This window comes from Drosophila montana, unplaced genomic scaffold (genome assembly GCF_035044405.1).
Source record: "Drosophila montana isolate Dmon_TW-CO22-7 unplaced genomic scaffold, ASM3504440v1 contig_2_1, whole genome shotgun sequence".
Classification (NCBI taxonomy): domain Eukaryota; kingdom Metazoa; phylum Arthropoda; class Insecta; order Diptera; family Drosophilidae; genus Drosophila; species Drosophila montana.
The window spans coordinates 25,347-46,898 of NW_026997875.1; the positions used below are offsets into that span (position 1 = coordinate 25,347).

Below are 21,552 nucleotides of genomic sequence, written 5' to 3' on the forward strand. Positions count from 1 at the left end.
AGGTTAATATTTAGTATGTTTACTGTTGGTTGCTCAAGGGGTTTTGCTAGTTGTCCGAGTTACCTTGTGTAACTCGAACTTGATTTTGTTGTGCGCACCCTCTGTTTGAGCCGCCTCTTTTCTAGCCGCCTCGAGAATTGCTTTTGTTGTTTTTGTAGTTATTGTTATAGTATTGTCTTTGACTACCTATGTTGTAAGGTTGGCTTTTATTGTTACCTCTGCCGCGGTTTCCACCACGAGGAGAATAATTTTGGTAATAAAGGACAGTATTAGTTTGTCCGGTTGCTTCTGAGCAACTATCGACAAATTTGTATATGACATAATTCATGTTATTGAATAACTTTTACCTTATCTATAGCGCAGTTCTTAGTCATGGCCTTTACTGCTTGTGCTGTGCTATAGTTGGTGGCCAAATCTGAATTTAAGCCATCATTAATATAAGCACCAGAAAGAGCCTTTGTCAGTTGCTTAAATGTTGGTAGTTTTGTTCTATTGCTATAGGTTTATGAGTTTGGCTGATAGTACTTCAACTGATTCTCCTTTTACCGTTCTTGATAATTTTTCGATGATTTCGACGATTGTGTTTTCATCTTATCAAGTTTCGTACATGGCCTTTTAGTTTTGTCTTGATTAGACTGACAGCTGTTGCTTCATTATCTTCTATTAGTGAGTCTACAAGACTCAAAGCATCTTTGAAGCTTTGTAAATTTTCTGCCTTTCCATCAAACTCTGGATGGAGCGATGAGGCTAGTTTGAAAAAAATTATAGCTGTTTGGGCCATTGTGTTGTCACTTGATGGGGTATTTATTTCAGTTTCTGATGGTTTAGTATCAGCTGAAGCTGAAGTGTTAAGTGAATTTGCAAGGAATATTGTTATTTTATGCCTATCCGAAATTCGTTGAGTGTTTTCTCTTAACGTGCGAAGTACATCAACTATCTGTTTTAAATTAAGAGGTTCTCGTTGGGAGCTCCCGACTAGGGGATACCCTGAACCCTTTTCTTCCAACAGCAAATGCATCTCGCGCTATAAGAACAATAAAAATAACTTAAAAAATAAAAATAACTTAAAAAAAAAAAGTTACCCTGGCAGCCACACAAGCCAAAACAAAACAAAAATTTCCATCGGTAGGTCTGGAACTCGCAGCAGAACGCACTACCTGCCGCCGCCTTTACCCAACAGCCACACCAATTATTGAGACTTGATGAGAAAAAATCAAACTAAAATAGCAGCACAGAAAACAATTCAATCGCTATTGCAATGCTGTTAATATAATTCAAAGAAAACGCGCATGAATGTGTACATGTACATGAATACAGTAATTCTTGCAATTTGCGATAGCGGCTGCAAACACATGGGCAGCCGAAACACATTTTCTTTTGTGTTTCTTACCCGATCTTGATGTAATTTTCATCAGTAGATCTTATTGTGCTTTAAAATATTCGTAAATTCTCATAATTGCATTTTAATTGTGGCTTATATTGGCGGGCATCATATGTAAATTGGGAGGTGGTTATGGATATAAAAGAAAGATACTGATATATATATATACATTATTCTAGAAGCAACATATCAAGTTTGGTGACTCTAGCTATTATTGTTTACCAAATTTCCCAAAAAACAGTACTTCGATATCGATTATTTGGAAACGGGGCAAGTTATCTAATATTGGGAACAAACTCGATCTGCGCGGAGACTAGGAGGACCTACAGTTAAAATTTTAAGTGTCTAGCTCTTATAGGTTCTGAGATCCTTGCGTTCATACGCACGGACAGACAGATGGACATGGCTAGATCGACTCGGCTATTGATGCTGATCAAGAATATATATACTTTATGGGGTCGGAGATGCTTCCTTCTGCCTGTTAAATACATTTGCACAAATACAGATTCAGAGATCGAACTCGTAAATGACCGCGCCACTTTCCGCAGCCTCTACTCAATAGCCGCACCAATAATTAATTCTTAGTGAGAAAAAAACGATTTAAAATAGCAGCACAGAAAACAGTACAATCCAAAGCAGAGGCGCATGATTTGTGTGTGTACATGTATATAGAAATTCTTGCAATTTGCACTAGCTGCTGCTAACAACACGTGCGCAACCAAAACATATAACTTTTGTGTTTCTTAACCGATCCTAATCAAATTTTCGAAAGTACAACTTATTGTGCCATAGAATATTTGGTTATTCTCAAAATATTTATTGCAATAAAATTGTGGCTTATATTGTGGGCAGCATAAATTGGTTCATTTACTTTATAGCTTAGTGGTGGAAGCGGGAAGGTGGCGATAGCTATAAAATACTTGATATGTATGTAATATTCTATAAGCTACATGTCAAGTTTGGTGAGTCTAGCTCTTATTATATAACAAAAACTGCTCAAAAAACAAAATTTCGATATTGATTTTTATCGATTACTCGGAAACGGGAAAAGTAATCGAATATCGGAAACAAACTCGATGTGCGCGGGCACTAGGAGCACCTACATACCAAATTTCAAGTCTCTAGCTCTTATAGGTTCTCAGTTCCATGCGTTCATTCATACGGGTGGAAGGACGGACAGACAGACGGACATGGTTAGATCGACTCGGCTATTGACGCTGATCAAGAATATATATACTTTATGAGGTAGGAGATGCTTCTGTCTGTTACATTCATTTTCACAAAAATATTATGCCCTTTTTATCCAATTTCAATGGGTTCAGGGTATAAAAAAAAAGTCCCTTGACAGGGTTGGAAATCGCGACTAACCGCACTTCTTGCCGTTCTTCTTGTGTTTATTAACCGATCTTGATGAAATTTTCAGCAGTAGAGCTTATTGGACTATAAAATGACATTTTAAATTTAAATTGCGGCTTATATTGGCGGGCAGCATATATAAATTGGTTTATTTACTTGATTTATAGCTTTGCGGTGTTCGGGCGGAGGTGGTGATGGGTATAAAATGAAAGATTCTGATATATATATACTATTCTAGAAACAACATATCAAGTTTGGTGACTCTAGCACTTATTGTTTACCCAATTTGCTCAAAAAACAGTACTTCGATATCGATTTTTATCGATTACTTGGATGTCTTGTAATGTCTCCGTTTTGTATGACAATGCGTTTACTTATATAAATTTACAATTTCCTACCTACTTTTTTGTATAGCTATACAGGCTATACTGCCAATCGGGCAGAAATGGTTCCGCTCAATTTAAAAAAAGTTTATTTATAAATATTGTATGTATTTAAAGCTCTGTTCCCGCTGCTGATGTCCCGGGCCCATGGGCTCAGGTGAGGCAGTTGCCGGTTATCGCACGGGCATATACTTGTTGCTGGTGTCACTGGCTGTGCAATGTCTGCACGTATATTCACAGAAGGGGCTTACAAGCGGACCTTTGGAATCCTGTGGACAAGTTCTCCTGGGTTTCGGCTAGCTGACTGGGGTAATTGGCTCAACTTTAATAGTTATTATTATTATTAGCGCACTCAGTACATCGTCTGCCTCCAGGCAGAGATTTATTTTTCCTTTTACTTGGTCTACTGCAGGGAATCGTGACCATGTCACGGTCACCATGTGGAATTAGAAGAAGAGTCCGAAGTTGTGTCTAAAATAATTCAGTTTAAATAACAATAAATTGTATTGTATTGGCATCAGTTTATTCGAATGTTCTTTATATCTTTATGTAAGGCACATGTACAAATTAAGAAGTTGCCGTCCCGCGCTGTTGAAGTATGCCTAACAATACGTGTTAGCTTGTATGTGGTCCAGCGCAGTCGGCCGGTCTGTCCAGGGTATCTCGCAGGCAATATGCGAGGAGATTGTAATAAGTCTTCTTATGTTGATTATGTTGGGAGCTTCACTTCGCTCTCTTATCGCTGGCCTTGTGGCTCAGTGATTGTATCAATAATAAGAAAGTATGTTATAGCGGCAAAGCCGGAGCAAGTAAATTTATTGAAAGTCAGATACAAAGTAAACAGAATTGAATTATTGAATTGGATTGAACCCAAAGGGTGGACGCATAAGTCTCAGCTGCTATATCCGGCAAGCCGAATCAGCTTACTCCAACACAGTCGCTTGCGACATAGTGTCGGGGTTACCGCTGCTGGCCGCACTGAACTCATTCGACAGCAGAATGTCGCAATTTAAGCCAAGGGCAGTGCAACGTTCTTGCGACACTGAGGATGATACCTGCTGTAGTCCAAATCTTATGTGACCCGGCGGCCTTCAATTCGTCCTCGAAATTTTGGATGACGCGCAGATTGCTGTTGTTCATCCTCTCGAGTTGGGGCATGCTTAGCACTGGATCGTGGCTGATGATGCTGAGTAGAGGCGACCCTGCCACGCCTGGCGATCTAGTTAACATCTCGCGCTGGTTAACATATTTTGTGCCGTTGATTGTGGCCGAAGAGAGGAAAGTGACGAGATGTGTCCCGTTTTTAGTAATCTCTGGACCATCGTCTGTGCTGACCTTGGCAGCACTCTCGTTGATAATGATAATGCCGTCATCGACTTGTGTGATGTGCTTTAGGTGGCTTGGCTGCATGTGGCAAAGGGCTGTGCTGCCGGCGTGCAGTGCTCGTGCGCAGGTGACGGGTTACGCATTCATTGACCGCTAGAATGTCAACTTCGCATTCGGCTATGGTATCATCTTGTAGCTGTAGAGTGACCTGTTGGTGTGCCACAGGGAAGATGGTGATTTTCTTGCAGTTGAGCTTGACCCTAGGATAAGCTTTTAATATACGGACAATTTTCTCGGACTGTTGGAACCTTGATTTTAGACGCTTCGGTTAGGCTAACTATGGGAACATCGACAGGGTGTTCATTTATAATTGATTTCAAATCATCGTGATCAAAAATAGTGGGATTTATTAAACCCGCTTTAGCTAGTGTAATTGTGAATATCAAGTTCGATATTTGATTTATTAGTATTCTATTTCTTGCTAATAGTGTTTCATACAAATGCGGTGTGTCAACCAATTCATTTCTTTTAGCTTTAATTATTTCGTTAACCGTGTCGGTGAGTTTATTCATTTGTGTCTGTGCTTATGTATTAATGACTACCTGCCTATTGATCGCATCAATTAAATTTGACTCGGACCACCTTACTTTTTCGAAATCAGAGGCGTCTGGCGTGCCTGCTATTACCTTGAGTGCTGAAGCCAAGAAGTCTAAACTTCTTGTCATTCTGTGGTGCACTTCTACTACGGACAATAGATTTATGATATGCTCTGTATGCACGTCTAGCAGTTTTCGCATGTGCGACAGAGGGAATAATTTGGTTAATTTTACTGTTTCATCTGCTATGCTGGCGAGGTCTGTTAAATCCCTTGAGTGCTTCAGAAAATCACGTTGCTCCCATACCAGTACCTTTCCGTCGATTACCGGGATATAGTTGGAGCGGGAATAGTCGAATAGTATTACTCCTAACACTAGTAGGATTGCAAGTTCAATCATGTAAAAATAAAAGAAACAAAGAATGGAAATTGTTGTGCGCTTAAACTCTTAAAATGCTGTTTCAGCTCGTGTGATGATTACTTAAGAGAAACAATCATTTGAGGTTGTAGTTATGGACAACCCTCCCTCTAATAAGAACAGACGTTCCCAGGTCTGCTTCAATTGTTTCTTCTGTGCAAAGCGGTGTTAACTTATTTCTTTATCTTCTGTTATTTTTTACGAAAAGTTTTTCGCCTACCTCAAATACCCTCTTTTGTCTATTCGGTTTGGATCTTTCAATGTTATCGTGCTGGGCCTTTGCAATTTTATTTTTAACCTTCGCCTTCGTTAGACGCTGCGTGTATTATGTCGATGGGTTCGTTATCGCAATAAATTGTCTTGGTCTGTGGAAATAAATTCAACAGCTGAATGCAGTGTACATCCATTATTGTGCGGGACGCCAGTGGCTGGACTACGGCGAATTTTGAGAACATGTCAATGCAAGTAAGAAATATTTTTTCGTTAGTTGAAAAGATATCAAAGTGAAGTATTTCTTCAGCGTATGATGGAATTGGCGTCTCACCAAGTATTTGTTTTTTATGGTGCCTATCTTACTTCGCTTTAGTGCATATTTTGCAATTTGTTACTATTTCGTTGGCCAACTTCGTCATTTGTGGCTTTGTCATAATCGCGAAGGATTTGTTTGGTATTTTTCTGGTCGGCTATGTGCGCGCCCATTATTGCTGGGAAATTTATCACCAAATCATGTTGTATACTGGCTAGTGCTGATAGATCGCAGTTTATTGCGTTTACCGCGTCTGTGTTGATGAGTGGCCTAACTGTTTCGAATAGGGTATTTTTGTGTATGAGAACTCGTTTCAATGGGAATTTCGCTTCTTCAAGAACAATTTGATTTTTGAAACAGTTTAATGACATTTAGCTATGAATCGTTGCAGCGTCTGACTGTATATCGTTTTGTAAGGCGTTTACATTTTGACGGGAAAAGGCATCCGCCACGTAATTTTCTTTGCCCGGTTTGTTCATCAATGAATGCCTTCCATTGTTTTATTTTTGCATTCGTGTTCTATCTGAGCAAAAATAAGGGGGTAAGTGAAAATATTTATTTCCCATAGAGGTAATTTTGAAGTTTACCTAGGGCTGCTTGAAGTCTGGGAGCATAAGTATGACAACTTCTGATGCCAGGATATTCCTCAGTCTTTCGAAGACATTACGTTGAGTTTCGTCAAATTCAATCGTGACCTTTTTGGACATATTTATATGTCAGTATACTCTTTTCAGGGTCAGTCCTTGCCCCGTTTTGGGTCACCAAAAAGCCTAAGAATTCGACGCTCTCTTTAAAGAACTTTGTTTTCTCTTGTGCTACTCTCATGTTGTCATCGGCCAAGCATTTAAAGATTGTGTCAATATGTTGCACATGGTCAATTTCGTTTTTAGAAAAGATTATTACCTCATCCACGTAAACGTAACATATTTTTCCTGTGTTTTCCCTCAGGATGTCATCGATGGCTCTTTGCTTCCTACGTTTTTCAAGCCAAAAGGCAGACGCCAAAACTCATATTTCCCGCCGTTTACTACGAATAAAGTTTTCTGACGGTCTTGTTCCTCAATATAAATTTGGTGATACCTTGATTTCAAATCTAGAGTCGTAAAAAATTTTGATTTTCCTAGATTCGCTAGGATCATTGGAAAATTCGGCATTGGGTATCGATCGCCTTTAGTTCGATCGTTTAGCTTCCAAAAGTCGATCACTAATCGTTTTTTTTTTGTGCTGCCCTTGCTGTCAAGGCATTTTTTGTCAGCAACCCATGCTGGGTTGTTGTATGGGGACTTAGATGGTCTAATGCTTAATGCCGTCTTTAAGTAACTGCTTGATTTCTGAAACTTCCATTGGGTAAGGTTAAAATTTAGTGTAGATTGGCTCGTTGTCTACAGGGCGGATTGTAGCAATGACTGAGGTATTGAATGCACCTTCTCGTTAGAGGTGGAAAACACTTTTATTCTTTTCAAAATCACGCTTCTGAATTCCTTTTTGACGGATGTAGGCACTATTATGTCATCCACATCTGTGAAGTTTACACTGTCACAGTAAAGATACTGCAACTGCTCCGATTTGTTTTTGTAATTAATAGTGTTGTAACGTAAGTTCAACGCTACTTATGCTTGTGTTAACAAGTCGAATCCTATAATAGCATCAAATGAGTTGAGTGTGTCTAGCACGAAGAATAGGGAGAATTGGACAAAAAATTTTATAAGACACTTACTGGTTACTTTTCTCGAACCGTGTATTGAGCTTACGGTGAAAGGGCTTTCGACAGGCTTTTATGGCTTGCCCTTGGGTTTCTTTTTTGTTTTTATCTTGGTGGCTGTTATTGCCCTGCTGCCTTTTGAAATGAGGGTTTCTCTTACCGCCACGATCATCTCTATTGTTCTTACCTTGTTTCGCGTGCGGTCGATTTCTATTATCTTCCCTCGCCTGTTCTCTCTCTGAAATGGCTTTGGCGTAGGATGCCGAAACCATGCTCGATTCTGCTACTCTGGCTAGTGCTCTGCCGGAAGAACAATAGCCTTAAGGGACTTTCTCAGTCCAAAAATAAAGGCGTGGAGTACATCTGCTCTGACTTCACAGTTGAGCAATGTAGCCTGCTCCGCCTAATGTGACATTAACCATTTCAAAACGCTTAACGAAGTTTTATCTGCATATGAGGAATCTAGCCTAGCTATGATTGCGTCGAAATTAAGGATTATATTGTGAGACACTAGCAGTGCCCTAGCTGCACCCCTGATTTTATTTCTGATGATCGTTACCGCTTGGTAATGCATGCAGCTGCCATTAAATCGTTTGAACAGCTCGTACGCGTCTACGGCTGATTGTCTCCATTTCTACTTGTGGCGCTTGAATGCACAAATTGCTAACTCTTTCCCTCATCTCACTAAACTGTGCCTGGAATCTCTGTTCCTGCTGCGCAAATGCTTGGCTGACAGCCTTCTGCACTAGCTCTTGTAGTTGATTTACATTCATTTCGCTTGGTGTGTGGCTATCACTAACTTCTATGTTCACTTGATCGTCGCTTTCCTCTGGATACCACTCTGGTTTAATATTTTTAATCGCTTCTAACCAGCTCTTATGCGCTATTATTTTACAACGAAATTTTTATGTTGCCGCGAAATGCATTACATGGACCGCTTAAGAATGAAGCAAATATGTAAATATTTATTTGTGGTTTTGTTTTATTTAGAATGGCTTGATATATTCACAGTACACTTTTGCTGTATTCAGCAGTTTGATTTCAATTCAGGTTTCAATGATTTGAAAAAAATTTGTAATGAACTTACATAGTACGTGCCAATGCAGACGCTCAGCGTTGGACCCTGTTGTGGAGGCACCCAAAACTGCCAGCCATTTTTTGAAAGTAGCCACTGTCACATACTTAATGTTTATATGCCAGGCTTATATCCCACTTCTGAGATTGTAATAGTCTTTTATTTTTATCTGTATCTCTGTTATTTTCACAACCTAGTACCAGAGCGCATTCAAATACATCCCGTCTTTTATCAACTCTGCTCAAAAAGTGCCTCTTTCCTCTTTTTCTCAACAATGTCAAGCTAGGGATGAGTTAATAGCTAAGAGCGAGCATTTATTTTTTTTTATCAGGCTACACAATTATAGTTCAACACGTAAGTGAATTTCTGTAGATTTAGATTCTCTTAAGTTAGTAACTAAGCCCAAGCGTTTTAGAAAAACAGTTACAAATGTTTTGGAAATTAGTACGTGAAATTCGTAGGAATATGATTTAATCTACTTTTATAAGTTCAGATGAACGACTGTACACTTCTGGTAAAATCGAAGGATATGATTATATAGGGCTTTTGGATTCAGGAGCTACTTTTAGAGGAGGATAAGCAGTTCAGCAATTGCTAATGCATAGCAAATGGCACCGCTAACAGAATTGTTGCTAAGCTACACACGCAAATCACTTACCGACAGTTAATTAAAAGTCTCGAGTTATTTATTATCCCAGAACTTAAACAGGATATTTAGCTACGTATTAATTTTTGGCGGGAATTCGGCTTGTTGGGAAAAATAACTTAACAAGCAGAGATATCAGAATTACAGGTTGGAGCGCCAGTAGAACCAAAGCAGCTCCCCAAATTTAATCTTCCTTCTAAATAGGAACAGAAGCTTCCCAATACGCCCAAAACACTTCGTCGCCCTATACATGAAGGTATTCCTGCACATTTGTGTACAGAAGTCTTCGTTTACTGGGACGACTTATAAGTGCCCTCAGACGATTTTAATTCCTACCTTGTTTTGCTTCAGGAGATTGCATTACATTTAAGTGAAGCAAACTTTAAAAAATCTAAGTTTTGCATGACAGAGAATACATTTCTCGGGGTTGTCATCGGAAAAGGCCAACCCAAAGCGGATCCTAAGAAAATGAAGGCAATCAGTGAGTTTCCTGTTCCGAAAACAGTCAAGCAATTACGTTGCTTCTTAGATGTGGTTGGGTGGTATAGGCGTTTCGTAAAAAACTATGCCGTCATCAGTTATCAGTTAACTAAACTTCTCACAAAACCAAAGTTTCGAGAATGGAATCACAAATCCACCTATTTAAAAAACACCCACTTTTTATTTCCTGAACCAATTAAAAATGAGTAAAAAGAGTAAATTGTTGTTGTGCAACTGTAAGTAACAGGCAGAAAAAAGCATTTCCGACCCCATAAAGTATATATATTCTTGATCAGCATCAACAGCCAAGTCGATCTATCCATGTCGGTCCGTTTCCACGCAATCGATAAAAATCGACATCGATATCCTTTTTTGAGCAAATCCCTAGGTTTTTAAAGTTAGAGTCCCCAAACTTGACATGTGGCTTCTGAAATAGTATATATATATCAAGTATTTTTCATTTTATAGCTATTGCCACCTTCCCGCTACCCATACATAGCTATAATTTATATTTATTTTATTTATATATATATTTATATCCTAAACCCATTAAAAATTGGTTAAAAGGGTATAATGTTTTTGTGCAAATATATGTAACAGACAGAAGGAAGCATCTCCGACCCCATAAAATATATATATATATTCTTGATCAGCAGTCTTTTGAGCAAATCTCTAAGGTTTTAAAACTGGAGTCGCCCAATTTGTCATGCATATGTATAAAGTATCTTATATCATATTGCCATCGAAACTTTTCCGTCACCAATTTAAGCCACAGTTTTAATATAATTGTCTCTTTGAGAATATACGAATATACTTACTATAGAACAAACCGATCTACTGCTGCCAATTTCATCAAGATCGGTTAAGAAACACAGAAGTTATTAAAGGAAGCGTGGAATTTTTGTACACGTGTTTGCGTCAGCTATCGCAAATTGCAAGAAATTATGTATACAAATTAAGAAGTGTTACATCACGTTTTTTCTCAAATTCGGGGTCGGTTCGAAAATCAAAACTTTTTTAATGATTTTTTTGTGAATATCTCGGGTAAATACTGTCAGATTTTGAAATGTTATACCTTTTTGAATTCGTACGGATCCCTACTATCAATTGGCGATTGTGTTGTTGTCAGTGCTGAATGCATGTGCTGCTATTTAAATTGTTTTTTTTTTGTCAGTAATCATAAGTTTTGGTTTGGCTGTTGGGTAGAGGCGGCGGCAAGTGACCTGGTCTGTATCGAGCTCAAGGGAACTATTTTTTTAAAATTTATTTGTATTACTACTAAAGCAAACGAGCGGTTTGCGCGAGTTGCATTTGATGTTAGTAGAGTGTAGTAGAGTGTTCAGGGTATCCCCTAGTCGGGAACTTCCGCCTAGTGCCTCTTACTTGTTCTATTTGTTCTTCGACTTCGCTGAGTTTTATATTTGTTTGAATGTTGAGCAAACAGCTTACCAGGTATATAAGGCTTTTGATTATAGGACGATTGTTGTTGTTGGTTGTATGTATCGACCGCCGTTGCATTGCCATTAATTTGGCTGCTGTGCTGATACGGCGCCAGGCTATGCCCAGTCTCTGGCTGTAACTGTAGATCAGTGCTATTTATGGGACTCATGGGCGTCATTTCGCGATCCTCAATGAACAGTTCGCTGGCATCGTCGGGCACCTGGCGATACTGAGACCAGGGCCAGGAGGCAATGCCCGACAGCACCAGCGCCTCCAATGCGCAAATAAAGCCAATTAGCTAAGCAAAAGAAGTTAATGATTAGTTCGGTAACTTAACGGGACTTCAGGTTGATCTATGCTTACGCCTGTGGCTAGTAACGTATCCTTGGAGTGCTTGGATACCCATGTATACTCGGTCGCATACAGCACCATGTGGACGAGCAGCGTGGAGCTCAAAATAAATATTAAACCAATACTCAGGTACATCCACGTATTCTGAAGGAAATATTTAACAATTATATATTTATTATTTTAATAATATAAAATTAAATTTCAACATATTATAGATGAAAATAGGGAAAAGTAAACTAATCGTAAACAAAAATTTGATTATCGCAATAATATTAACATTAATTAATAGTATATTTTTTATATGTTCTCCAACCAGGGAAACAAAATACGAATTTATGCAAAATATAAATCATCAAAAGAATTTAAAGTCTTTTTTATAGATCGGTACAGCTTAATTGCCCACACGTACCACTTTCGTCCAATTGAATGGGAACATGAGCGCTATATGCGATATATCGAGAAAGAGCATTAGGCATGTGATGAGTAGCGAGAAGAGCGCACAAAAGACCATCAGCCTCAGGCGTCCGATGAGTGGCAGTAGAAAGAGGCCAACCTGTACAGTGCCCGCGGAGCATTCGCAGGCCAGACAGACGGCGGAGGATAACTACGGGGATAATAAAAAGCAATCACATCATTAACTGCGTTGATTCAACCGGATGGGTTGTAGCTTACCACCAGTAGTATGCGCACAATCCCTGTAGGCGTTTTCAAGTGTTGCGGATCACAGTGTAGGGCAACGCCCCATGGCAGCGGCGTGTGTTGTTGCTGTTTGTAGTTGGCGTGCGAGTCCCAGGAGGTGCACGTACCCAACGGCGATTCGAGTGAGAGCGAGAGCTCGCCGGCCCTGCTGCCAGCTATTTCAAAGTCCTGCTCATCGTCCAGCTGACAGCAGACCGGCTCCAGCTCCAGCTCACGTATCTCGTCCAGCAGCAGTTCTATCTCGTCCGTGCCATATAGATCAGATACAGACGGTATATAACGTTGGGGTTGTTGCATTGCCCGTTGCGGGATGTGTCCCACATCACCGTTGCGTGGCCTGGTCGTGCAAAATTGGATGCCTTCAACGGCGTTCTTGTCGTGTCTATATCTTTCGCTTCTCCACTCTCCCTCTCTCTCTCCCACTCTCTCACTCTCGTGCTCTGTATGTCACTTTCTGGAGCTGCTCACGTCGTTGCCCGTGTCTGCAATAGAAAACAAATCCCTTATGTTTTTGCTCTATATATTGATAACAGACCTCCTTGCTCGCCCCGTTGCTCATTAGTTCCCCATAGACGCATTACCATAACGGTAATTTGATATGAAATGTCACTCATACGCCGTGTGTGCCACAACAACAAACCCCTAGAGAGATGCCAATCATTATGCACTCTATATGGATAGAGAGGTGCGCCAGCTATGAAATGCCATTTACATAAGCCGCACGGATTGAATGTCAAAGTACGCTTAAAGACCAAAACTTAGCCAACACTTTACTTTAAAGTTCAAAACTAAGATTTATGTGGAAATCACAAGTAGTATTTAATGTGGGTCACAACAAAAACAAAGGGCTATTCAGAATTAAGTAAGTAATGCAAAAGTTATTTGATAAAGCGCGTTTAGATTAATTATATATTATATAAATAAAGAAATGTTATTAAATATGTTTTTGATATTAAGCAACACTGTTTTCAATTAATAAAAAGCTGTTGAACATTTAAAGCATTTTCATTATAAGTAGATGAGTCATAGAAATTGTCAGATTATTATCATGAAGGATTCGCAATTGCCATGCAGGAGCATTTAAACGCCAACCTCACCCATAAAGCATATATTGTTTGATATAGATACGAGTTGAGCTGCCGCTGTTGTCAGTTTGGCTGCCAACTCGAAATGAAATCAAATTGATTTCCGCCTGCCTCTGCTTGCCCTCTGCTTGCCCACAATCGACCTGCCGCCTGCGCGTATGCAAAGGCTTTTATATTTTTTATGCCACACAGCCAGGCAATTAACACAGACACAGCAGCACTTATGAGCATGCCAGATGTGAGTGTGTGCGAGCGATGCCTGCTCGAAAGGAACTCCATGGAGAATTTTGGTACATTTCAGGCCCTGCCAAAAGCTGCCTGACTGCCTGCCTGGCTGCCAGGCGGCATTTCCTTGACTTGTCATAATCAGGACACAAATGAAGGTAGCTGTCATTGTTGTTGCAGCACAAGGACTTGCTGCTGCTGGCAGCAGGACAACAAACGGGCAGCTGCAGCTGGCCAATCAACCTGCGGGTAGCATCTCACAGCCAGCTAGCTGCCAGCTTGCTGCACATATGTCTTCATGCTACTGTGAGATTGACTCTATGTAGCTGTGTGTGTGTGTGTGTGTGCGAGAGTCGACAGGCAATGTAACCATTTGTGCTCTCGCTCGTTGTTTGAATGTGAAGTTGTTGTCGCTGTCGCTTTCGCTGCTTCTGTTGCTGTTGTTGCTGCCACCGCAGATGTCCTTGCTCCAGTTTGAGCGCGAGGCTGGCGCAGCTTCTCCGTCTGAGCCCCTCCCCTCTCACATGCTGCTTATCTGTGCCCGTTATCGCTGCATATCTGCTGCGCTGAGCTGTGCCTGCTTCAAGTGCCTAATGAGTGCGCTTGGCTTTCATCACATCTTTCATTATCGTCAGCGTCATCGTCATCACCGTCGTCATCGTCATCATCATTATCATCATCATCATGTGTCCAACGCAGACGTGCGCTATCTATTGAGGCATCGTCCTTATGGCATTAAGCTCTTCAGCCGCAGACAATGAACCTAACCCCAAACTCGCCACCCTTTCCCCCCAGCGAGGCTTTTTGCACAATTTGAAATCAATTATGCTCATCTGCATATAAACCGACTTGGACTTGGAGCTTCCTGTCTGAGCCGCTGCCTGGTGCCGCCATCTAGCAGAAGTGCTTCGCATGCAAATTTATTGTCAATGCTTCATTCGCTTCGACTGGCTTTGGACAACAATTGGGCGGAGAGGTGCCGCAATTAGAGGGCCGGCAGGGGGGGGGGGGGGTGTCACTCAGTTCGGCTTCAGCTGGGGGGGCTTGGGTTCGGTTGAGGTGCCAACGTTGCTGCATTTCTTATTTATGAACGTGCATAGACAATGCCCGACCTGCTCCACGGCCTTTGTTTGAGTTTTGCACTCATATTACGTGTATATGGCTTTATGTGCGTGTGTGTGTGTGCGGATACGAGCATATGAGTGCGGACTACTCGAGCGTCAGCCTTTGTCGCATTCAATGGACCGAAAGTTGCACCGTAAATAACTTTTAATAGAATTTCTAATGGGTTTCAATTGGGCGTGGGGCCAAGCCAGTAAACACACGCACACACATGTGTGTGTGTATGTGTGTGTGTGTGGGTTTTAATATCGCAATGATTTCCAAGCGCATTACTCTGTCTGATAAATCATGGCTTTAGATAAGCTCCAAAGAGCAGGCATAGAATATTTGTTAAACTGGCTTATATTGATGTTCTTTAGTTTTATTTTTTATTGGATCTTGATTTTTATTGATAACGATTAAGATTAGCTTTTCAAAGAGCGCCGATTTTAATTGTTTATATTTCTTATTATATCAATTGTTATATTTTCTTCTCAAAACAACCTTTTTTATATGAACAGTCAAATGAACTGCGGAAACGTTACAAGCAACTGAATATTTTGTTGTTCAATACGTCGTATACGCAATATTTGGTATAGCTTTCTAGTCCATAAGTTTGGATAAGATGTAAGCACACAAGTTTTTATGAAATCTTTGTTATTGTTTTTAAGTTCTTAAAGTTTCACTAAAAAGTCCATTCATATGGCTCGATAAAATCACAGGCATAATTTGAAGCTTCACCCAATATTCTGCTAGGAAATATTCTTAATTAATATTCAGCATAAAGATCATATCTGTTCTTAGATAATAATTTATTTTATAGAGTTGCCGTAACTATTGTTTAACTTAAATATGTGCCTTATATTCAATTTATTTCAGTCTTTTATTAAAATTATTTATTTAAGTTTAACTTTTTAAGTTTCCTGCAGTGTAACCAATACCATCTCCCATCTCTCTCCTATACTATCTCTCAGATCAGTAAATATTGCCTAAACATTTTAAACATTTGGCACTTATGTTAGTTCTAAGCGTTTTTAATTTAAAACTCTGCTTATGGCCCCGCGGCTGATGATGACCTGAACTTATCGCCCATGCGCCACGTGTCCAATGAGGCAGCATAATATGCTTTGGAGCATCGCGATTTATGCGGCCAGTCGGCGTCTTTTGCCCCCCCCCCCCCCCGAACTGCGTATAAATTATAGCTGAAATATTGGAATTTTATTTGGTGCGACGAACGGCGAACGGCGAGCGGTGAGCGTCGCACGGCAAGCGGCATGTGTCCTGTGGCCTGTGGCCTGCAGACAACTTGACTCTCGCCCCAAATTCTCAATGGCGTCGCTCGATGCGGCTGGCGCTGGAGATGGTATAGAGGTCACCAGCCAGAGGAGACGGGGTGATCGGGGGCTCGGCTTAGCTGGCAGTTGCTGTCGGATTGTCGCTGCCAGCTTATTATGCCGCCGCTTTGCTCGTTCGCCTTTTTGCGGAATTATCGATTACGAATGAATATTTCATTAGCAGACATGCAGAAGCGACAGCAGCGGGCCACAAGGGTCACCAGGGAGCAGGCAAATGTCGCTGGCATGCTGATACCTTACGCTTATGCTGACTTCATTGGCTTCCGTTTCCGGCGACTAGTCCGGGTCGCGCCATTTGCGACGTTCAATTAAAATGCAGCATACTTTGCAGCGCATTCCGTTTGGGCCCAACAAATGCAGCTGCCAGCTGCCAACTTTAGCAGCTGTGCAAACATAATGCATAATGATTTTTTCGTTTCTCCTCCTTCTTTAAACATAATTATTCCCAGTGGGCAATTAATGCAGCACAGCAAGAGACCCTACCAAATGAGGTTAACTGCGGCCAGCCATAAGAGGGAAGCTTAGGCGAGGTTAATAGAAGTCCTCATTAGATCCAAAAAAAAAATATTTTTTTTAATTTCTCGTCATTATAACTAAATTCCTTTCCTTTTTTAGAAGCACCTTACAATTCTTTAGGGACATTGAAGCATTTTAATGATAATTATATTATTTCTTTCCTTTCTTCCTCCAAAGTGTGAGGACTTACAGTCTTAATTCTCTCATAGCCTCTACATGGGAACAATAATGATAGTAATCAAAAATAAAGTGAGCCTCGACACATAACTCATTCGATCCGAAGTTTCGATGCCTTAAATATTTCCAGCATTCAAAGTTGTATACAGAATTTCCTGGACTAAACTTCTATTTCTCTCATTTTCTAAAATCCCTAAAATCACATTAAAAAAAATAAAAATTAATAAAAAAAAAGTTCAGCAATATATTCTTTTTTTAGATTTATGACAGCAAATTATAATAGAGGCACATTATTATTCCTCCTGCCCGAAATGAGCTTCGAACTGGTGAGTTTGCCGCACCTCAGCTTTTTTATATTCCTCGGAAACGCATCGAATATATTGTTAGCAAAACTGCGAGCTGTATCCACGTATACGGCCCACTGAATTTTATCGGACGCCCGAGCCGCGAGTCTCGATACAAAGCCGCAAAGCCGAACATCCAAGGGAGAATTTGAGAATGGCATTGACGACCAATGCGAATTTAACAGTCCCTCACATTATACCGCCGCGGACATCGGGAATGCGCGTCCAACGCAACAGTTACTTCTCCTAGGGGTAGTTGACCACAAACATTGGATCGTTATGCCAGGCGTAAAGTAATATAATGTCGATGTTAAATGTTTTTAAAAATTGATTGTGGCATATTTTTTTTTCGTACATAATATAACTCATAATGTAAAATCAATCAATCAATTTCAATCATTATTTAAAAGCTGCTAATGATAATTTCGAATGGTAGATCCGCAACCGGGCCTTAGCAAGAGAACTAAAGGTTCCCTTGGTGGGTGACCTTTTACGACAGCAGTCCACCAGCTACATGGCCCGTCTTTCTGCCCACCCCAATATATTGGCGAGAGGGCTTTGCAGAAGAAAGCGACGGAGACTTCGCAGGATCCACCCCATCGATCTCCCAAACCGGATACTTGGATAAAGGAAATGTAAATCGAATAATTTAAAACTAACGTTAAGTTAATCCCATTATTGTTAAGCTAGGTTAAGATGCTCAAGAATAGTATCAAATAAAAATGTTCATTCCCTCATAAGGAACCCAAGTATTTACATGCAAAATGTGTATAATTGTGATTAAGAGGCTCTCAAACACGTATGTGTATCCGTATCCAAGGGAATAGCTCCTGACAGATCTATTAGGGACTCATTAGGCTCGCGCCTTCGCATGCTCTCATCGCAACTTCTGCCAACGCTTGTTAATACCCGAAAAAAGTGCTTAGAAATAATTATAGGCAGCTTTCAGGCGCAGCTGGCGCTGCTTACGTAAGCTCCTAACGGGATATTTAGCGAGCTTTGTGTGTGTGTGTGTGTGGTTTATGCATATCATTGTTTTATATGTGTTTATGCGCGTCTCACTGAAATGAACACCTCAGTTGTTGTCCCCGGCCCCGGTCCTGGTCCCGCCCCCTTCTTCCTGACGCCCCCTGCGGACGGCATGAACTCACCTGACACGTGAGCTCCATAAAGGAGGCCTCGACATGTCATGGACGCAAACGCCGCGACACGCAAGCCCCAAAGTCCCAGAGCAGCCAGCCGTCGCCGTTGTCGCCGTCACCCGTTGCCACGTTTTCACTTTTGTTGCAAATCTTCGTTTGGCTTTTGTTTTACGCTACATAAATACGGGCATTAAATGAGGACTGCCGACGTGGCTGCGGGATTCCAAATTGAGCCCAATCCGGCTGACCGAGACGAACGGGTTAAGCTGCGTGCCAGTTTCTCGACTTTCTGCGCCCCAAGCCGCCGCACAAGCCTTTCTCCGGGCCTAGGCCAAGTGTGCGACCCCCAAGCGGGCGGTGCAATAACCTCGTTTAGCTATTTGATTACTGCATATGCCTCGGACGACCTTGAACCACTTTCATTTCTAATTTTGGTTGTGCCCAAGCGCTAGACGACGCGCAACTTGGAATAACTTTGGATGTCAGCGTATGTACCAAGTGCCCGTATTAATAATGGCCAAAGCCTAACTGCAACTTAATTGCACACACAAGTGGGTATACAAACGGTGTGTGCGGGTGTGTTAGTGTAAGTGGGTGGGTGTGTGTGTAGCTACTATGACAGCAACTAAAAATAAACAAATGAGCCAAGCGCCCAAAAGCTGTAATAAAAGCAGAAGAAGAGCGTGAAAGAGCGGCAGAGCCAAGAACTGAGCGCTGCGAACCAAGAGCAAAACGAAATGAGCGACTGCGTAGAGAGCGAACAAGAGCGAGCGAGCAAATGAACTGACAGCAGAGGCAGCAGCGCAAGCAGCAGCAGAGGCAGAGGCAGCAGCAGCAGAGCCAGCAGCAGCAGCATAGTAAGCTGGCACAGCGCAGAGTGAGAGAGTGAGAGAGAGTGAGAGCGCGTGTGTGAGTAGAATTGAGTGTGAGTTGTTGTTGGGCAATGGATTTCAAGGAAGTGAAATTGCTGCAGACAGGAGTTTGCCTAAGCACGCCTGGTCGCCCCGCCAGCCCAGAGCCGCCTGTCACTTCCTGTATGTGTGTGTGTGTGTGAGTTTGTGTTTGTTAGAAAACACGTTGGGCTGGTCTATGTACAACAGCCAGCTAGCGCTCCCCGCTCACCCGTCTCCCTCCCTCAACGCCATCAACTCCTGCTCAGCGGCTCCACTTAAAAGTGTTATATTGACATTTGGCTACAATTTGAGCTGTCCAAAGCATTATGATTTATGCTGTGCTGCATATGTAAATATATGTGAGTGGGAACTAGTGTGTGTGTGTGTGTGTGTGCTGTAATCGTTGCTCTATTTTTGTGCTTAGTTGGACAACAACAGCGCGCTGCAAAGCGTGCTATGATTTTTGTTGTAGGCGGCCACATTTCGTGTATACAACTAGTTAAATAAAAAAAAAAATTCTTTTTGCACTTGACCCACCTTCTTTTATTTTTGGATTTTTTATTTTGGTTTCGTGAAATTTATTTGCAGCTGCTGCTGATTTTCTCGTGGCAAATGCGCGGCACGTTCCAGGGCAGTTTCTATTTCGATTTCTATTACTTTGACAAGGGCACGCAGAAATCTACGAAAATGGCCTTTTTATATGCTTTTCAATGTTGGGTATAAGTGTGTGTGTGTGACTATGTGTGGCTCTGATTGTATTTGCGTGTGTGCGCCTGTGTATGTGTGTGTGAATGTGTGCTGGCTTTTCTGGCTATGCTCTTCAAGTTTTATGTCAGTTCATTCATCGGCCAAAATGTTGGGCACAGGACGCAGGCTGTTGTCGCCTCTGCATTTGTGTGTTATACATTTGTATGTGTGCGCGCGCGTGTGTGTGTGTGTGTTGGCGTGTGTGTGTGTGTGTGTGTGTGTGTGTGTGCTGCGTGCTCCTGCCAATGTCAGATTTGTATTTTAGCGTCGATTTCGTCTTGGCTGCCTGCATATTTTCCCCTCTATGATTTTATTTCGTTGGTTTATTTATATTTGTATATTTTTGTCACTTAACACATTTAATTATTGGACTTTCCTTGGGTTTTTTCAGCAGATGTTCACACATTTTGTATTCGGTGATAGATTATTGCCGAAAATGCAATTTGCATTTTTCATTTCATTTGTAATTTGCACACCGCACGCAGCGGGCACACAAAAATCATTATTCAGTGCGCCCGAAAGTATGCAACGTTTTTTGGGCTGTCTTTTCGGGCCATGCTGCTGCTTTCAACATTTGCCCACAAGCACACACACGTGCCCATATAGACGCACTCACGGACACTGGCTGTGGCTGTGGCACGGAGGCACAGAGATAGGCTAGGCAGACACACGCGTTCGCGGCACGTTGCTGCGAGCTGAGCGTGCGGGGCGGGCTGCTCTTAAACGGGGGGCGTGCGATGGTGACGTGCAACGCAAACTAGCAGCAGCAGCAGCAACAGCAACAACAGCAACAACAGCAGCAACAGCAACAACAACAACAGTAGCAGCAACGAACACGGGCAGCGAAATAGCCTAAAATCAGGCGGTCACAAAACCGACGACGACCGACAACGTTGAACGACAGCAAAAGACTGAGAGCCAAATGCTGCTGAGACCCAGCTGCTGAGGCAAGGAGCACCAGAGCAGAGAGAGAGAGAGAGAGAGAGAGAGAGTGAGAGAGAGAGACTTTAAGCCAGAGAGCGAGAGAGTGAGATAAAAGCTGCAAATCCTTTGCAGAATTTCACTGGTTCCGGAACTTGTTCATCGCTCGCAACATGTGTAACAATTTAACAACTAACTTGTTCATTTGAATAATTATGTTAATAATTAAGTTTCCTATTTATCTTATTTTGACGGTCATATCCGGCCACATGTTACCTATATAATAATACTTAGGGTGTAATAATAAGCAGGATTTGTATGAAGTTTTCTCAACTAAAAAGTAGGAATATTAAAAAACATCAAATAAAATAAAAAAATATATTTAGAAGCGATTGATTGAATTTGTGAGAACTTAATCTTTAAAAGATTAATTATCCAAAATTAATGGGTTTTAAATTTCAATACTATTTTTTTTGCTTTACTTTTTTCGGAAATATAAGCTTTTAATTATGAATCCGAAAAGTTGCTAATTAATCGATTCATTATATTTTATGAATGCGTTAGAATCATATATAGGTCGTTAATTTGAATAAAAAGAAATGTGGATGAAAAGGACATCCAAACATTCGTTTATACTTGTTTGACATATTTGACTATTAAAGACCGTG

At 41.2% G+C, this 21,552-nt stretch overlaps 1 protein-coding gene across 1 annotated transcript; it reads right to left on the reverse strand.

The window, feature by feature from the left end:
* Positions 1-11,257: 11,257 nt before the first annotated feature.
* Positions 11,258-20,936, reverse strand: LOC135430312 (uncharacterized). The gene is made up of 5 exons (XM_064684925.1): positions 19,754-20,936; positions 12,352-12,860; positions 12,089-12,283; positions 11,692-11,823; positions 11,258-11,626 (listed from the first exon to the last, which is right to left on the reverse strand). Exons 2-5 carry the CDS (start codon positions 12,673-12,675, stop codon positions 11,258-11,260), a joined length of 1,020 nt encoding a protein of 339 aa, XP_064540995.1. The 5' UTR covers positions 12,676-12,860; positions 19,754-20,936.
* Between the last annotated feature and the right edge of the window lie 616 nt (positions 20,937-21,552).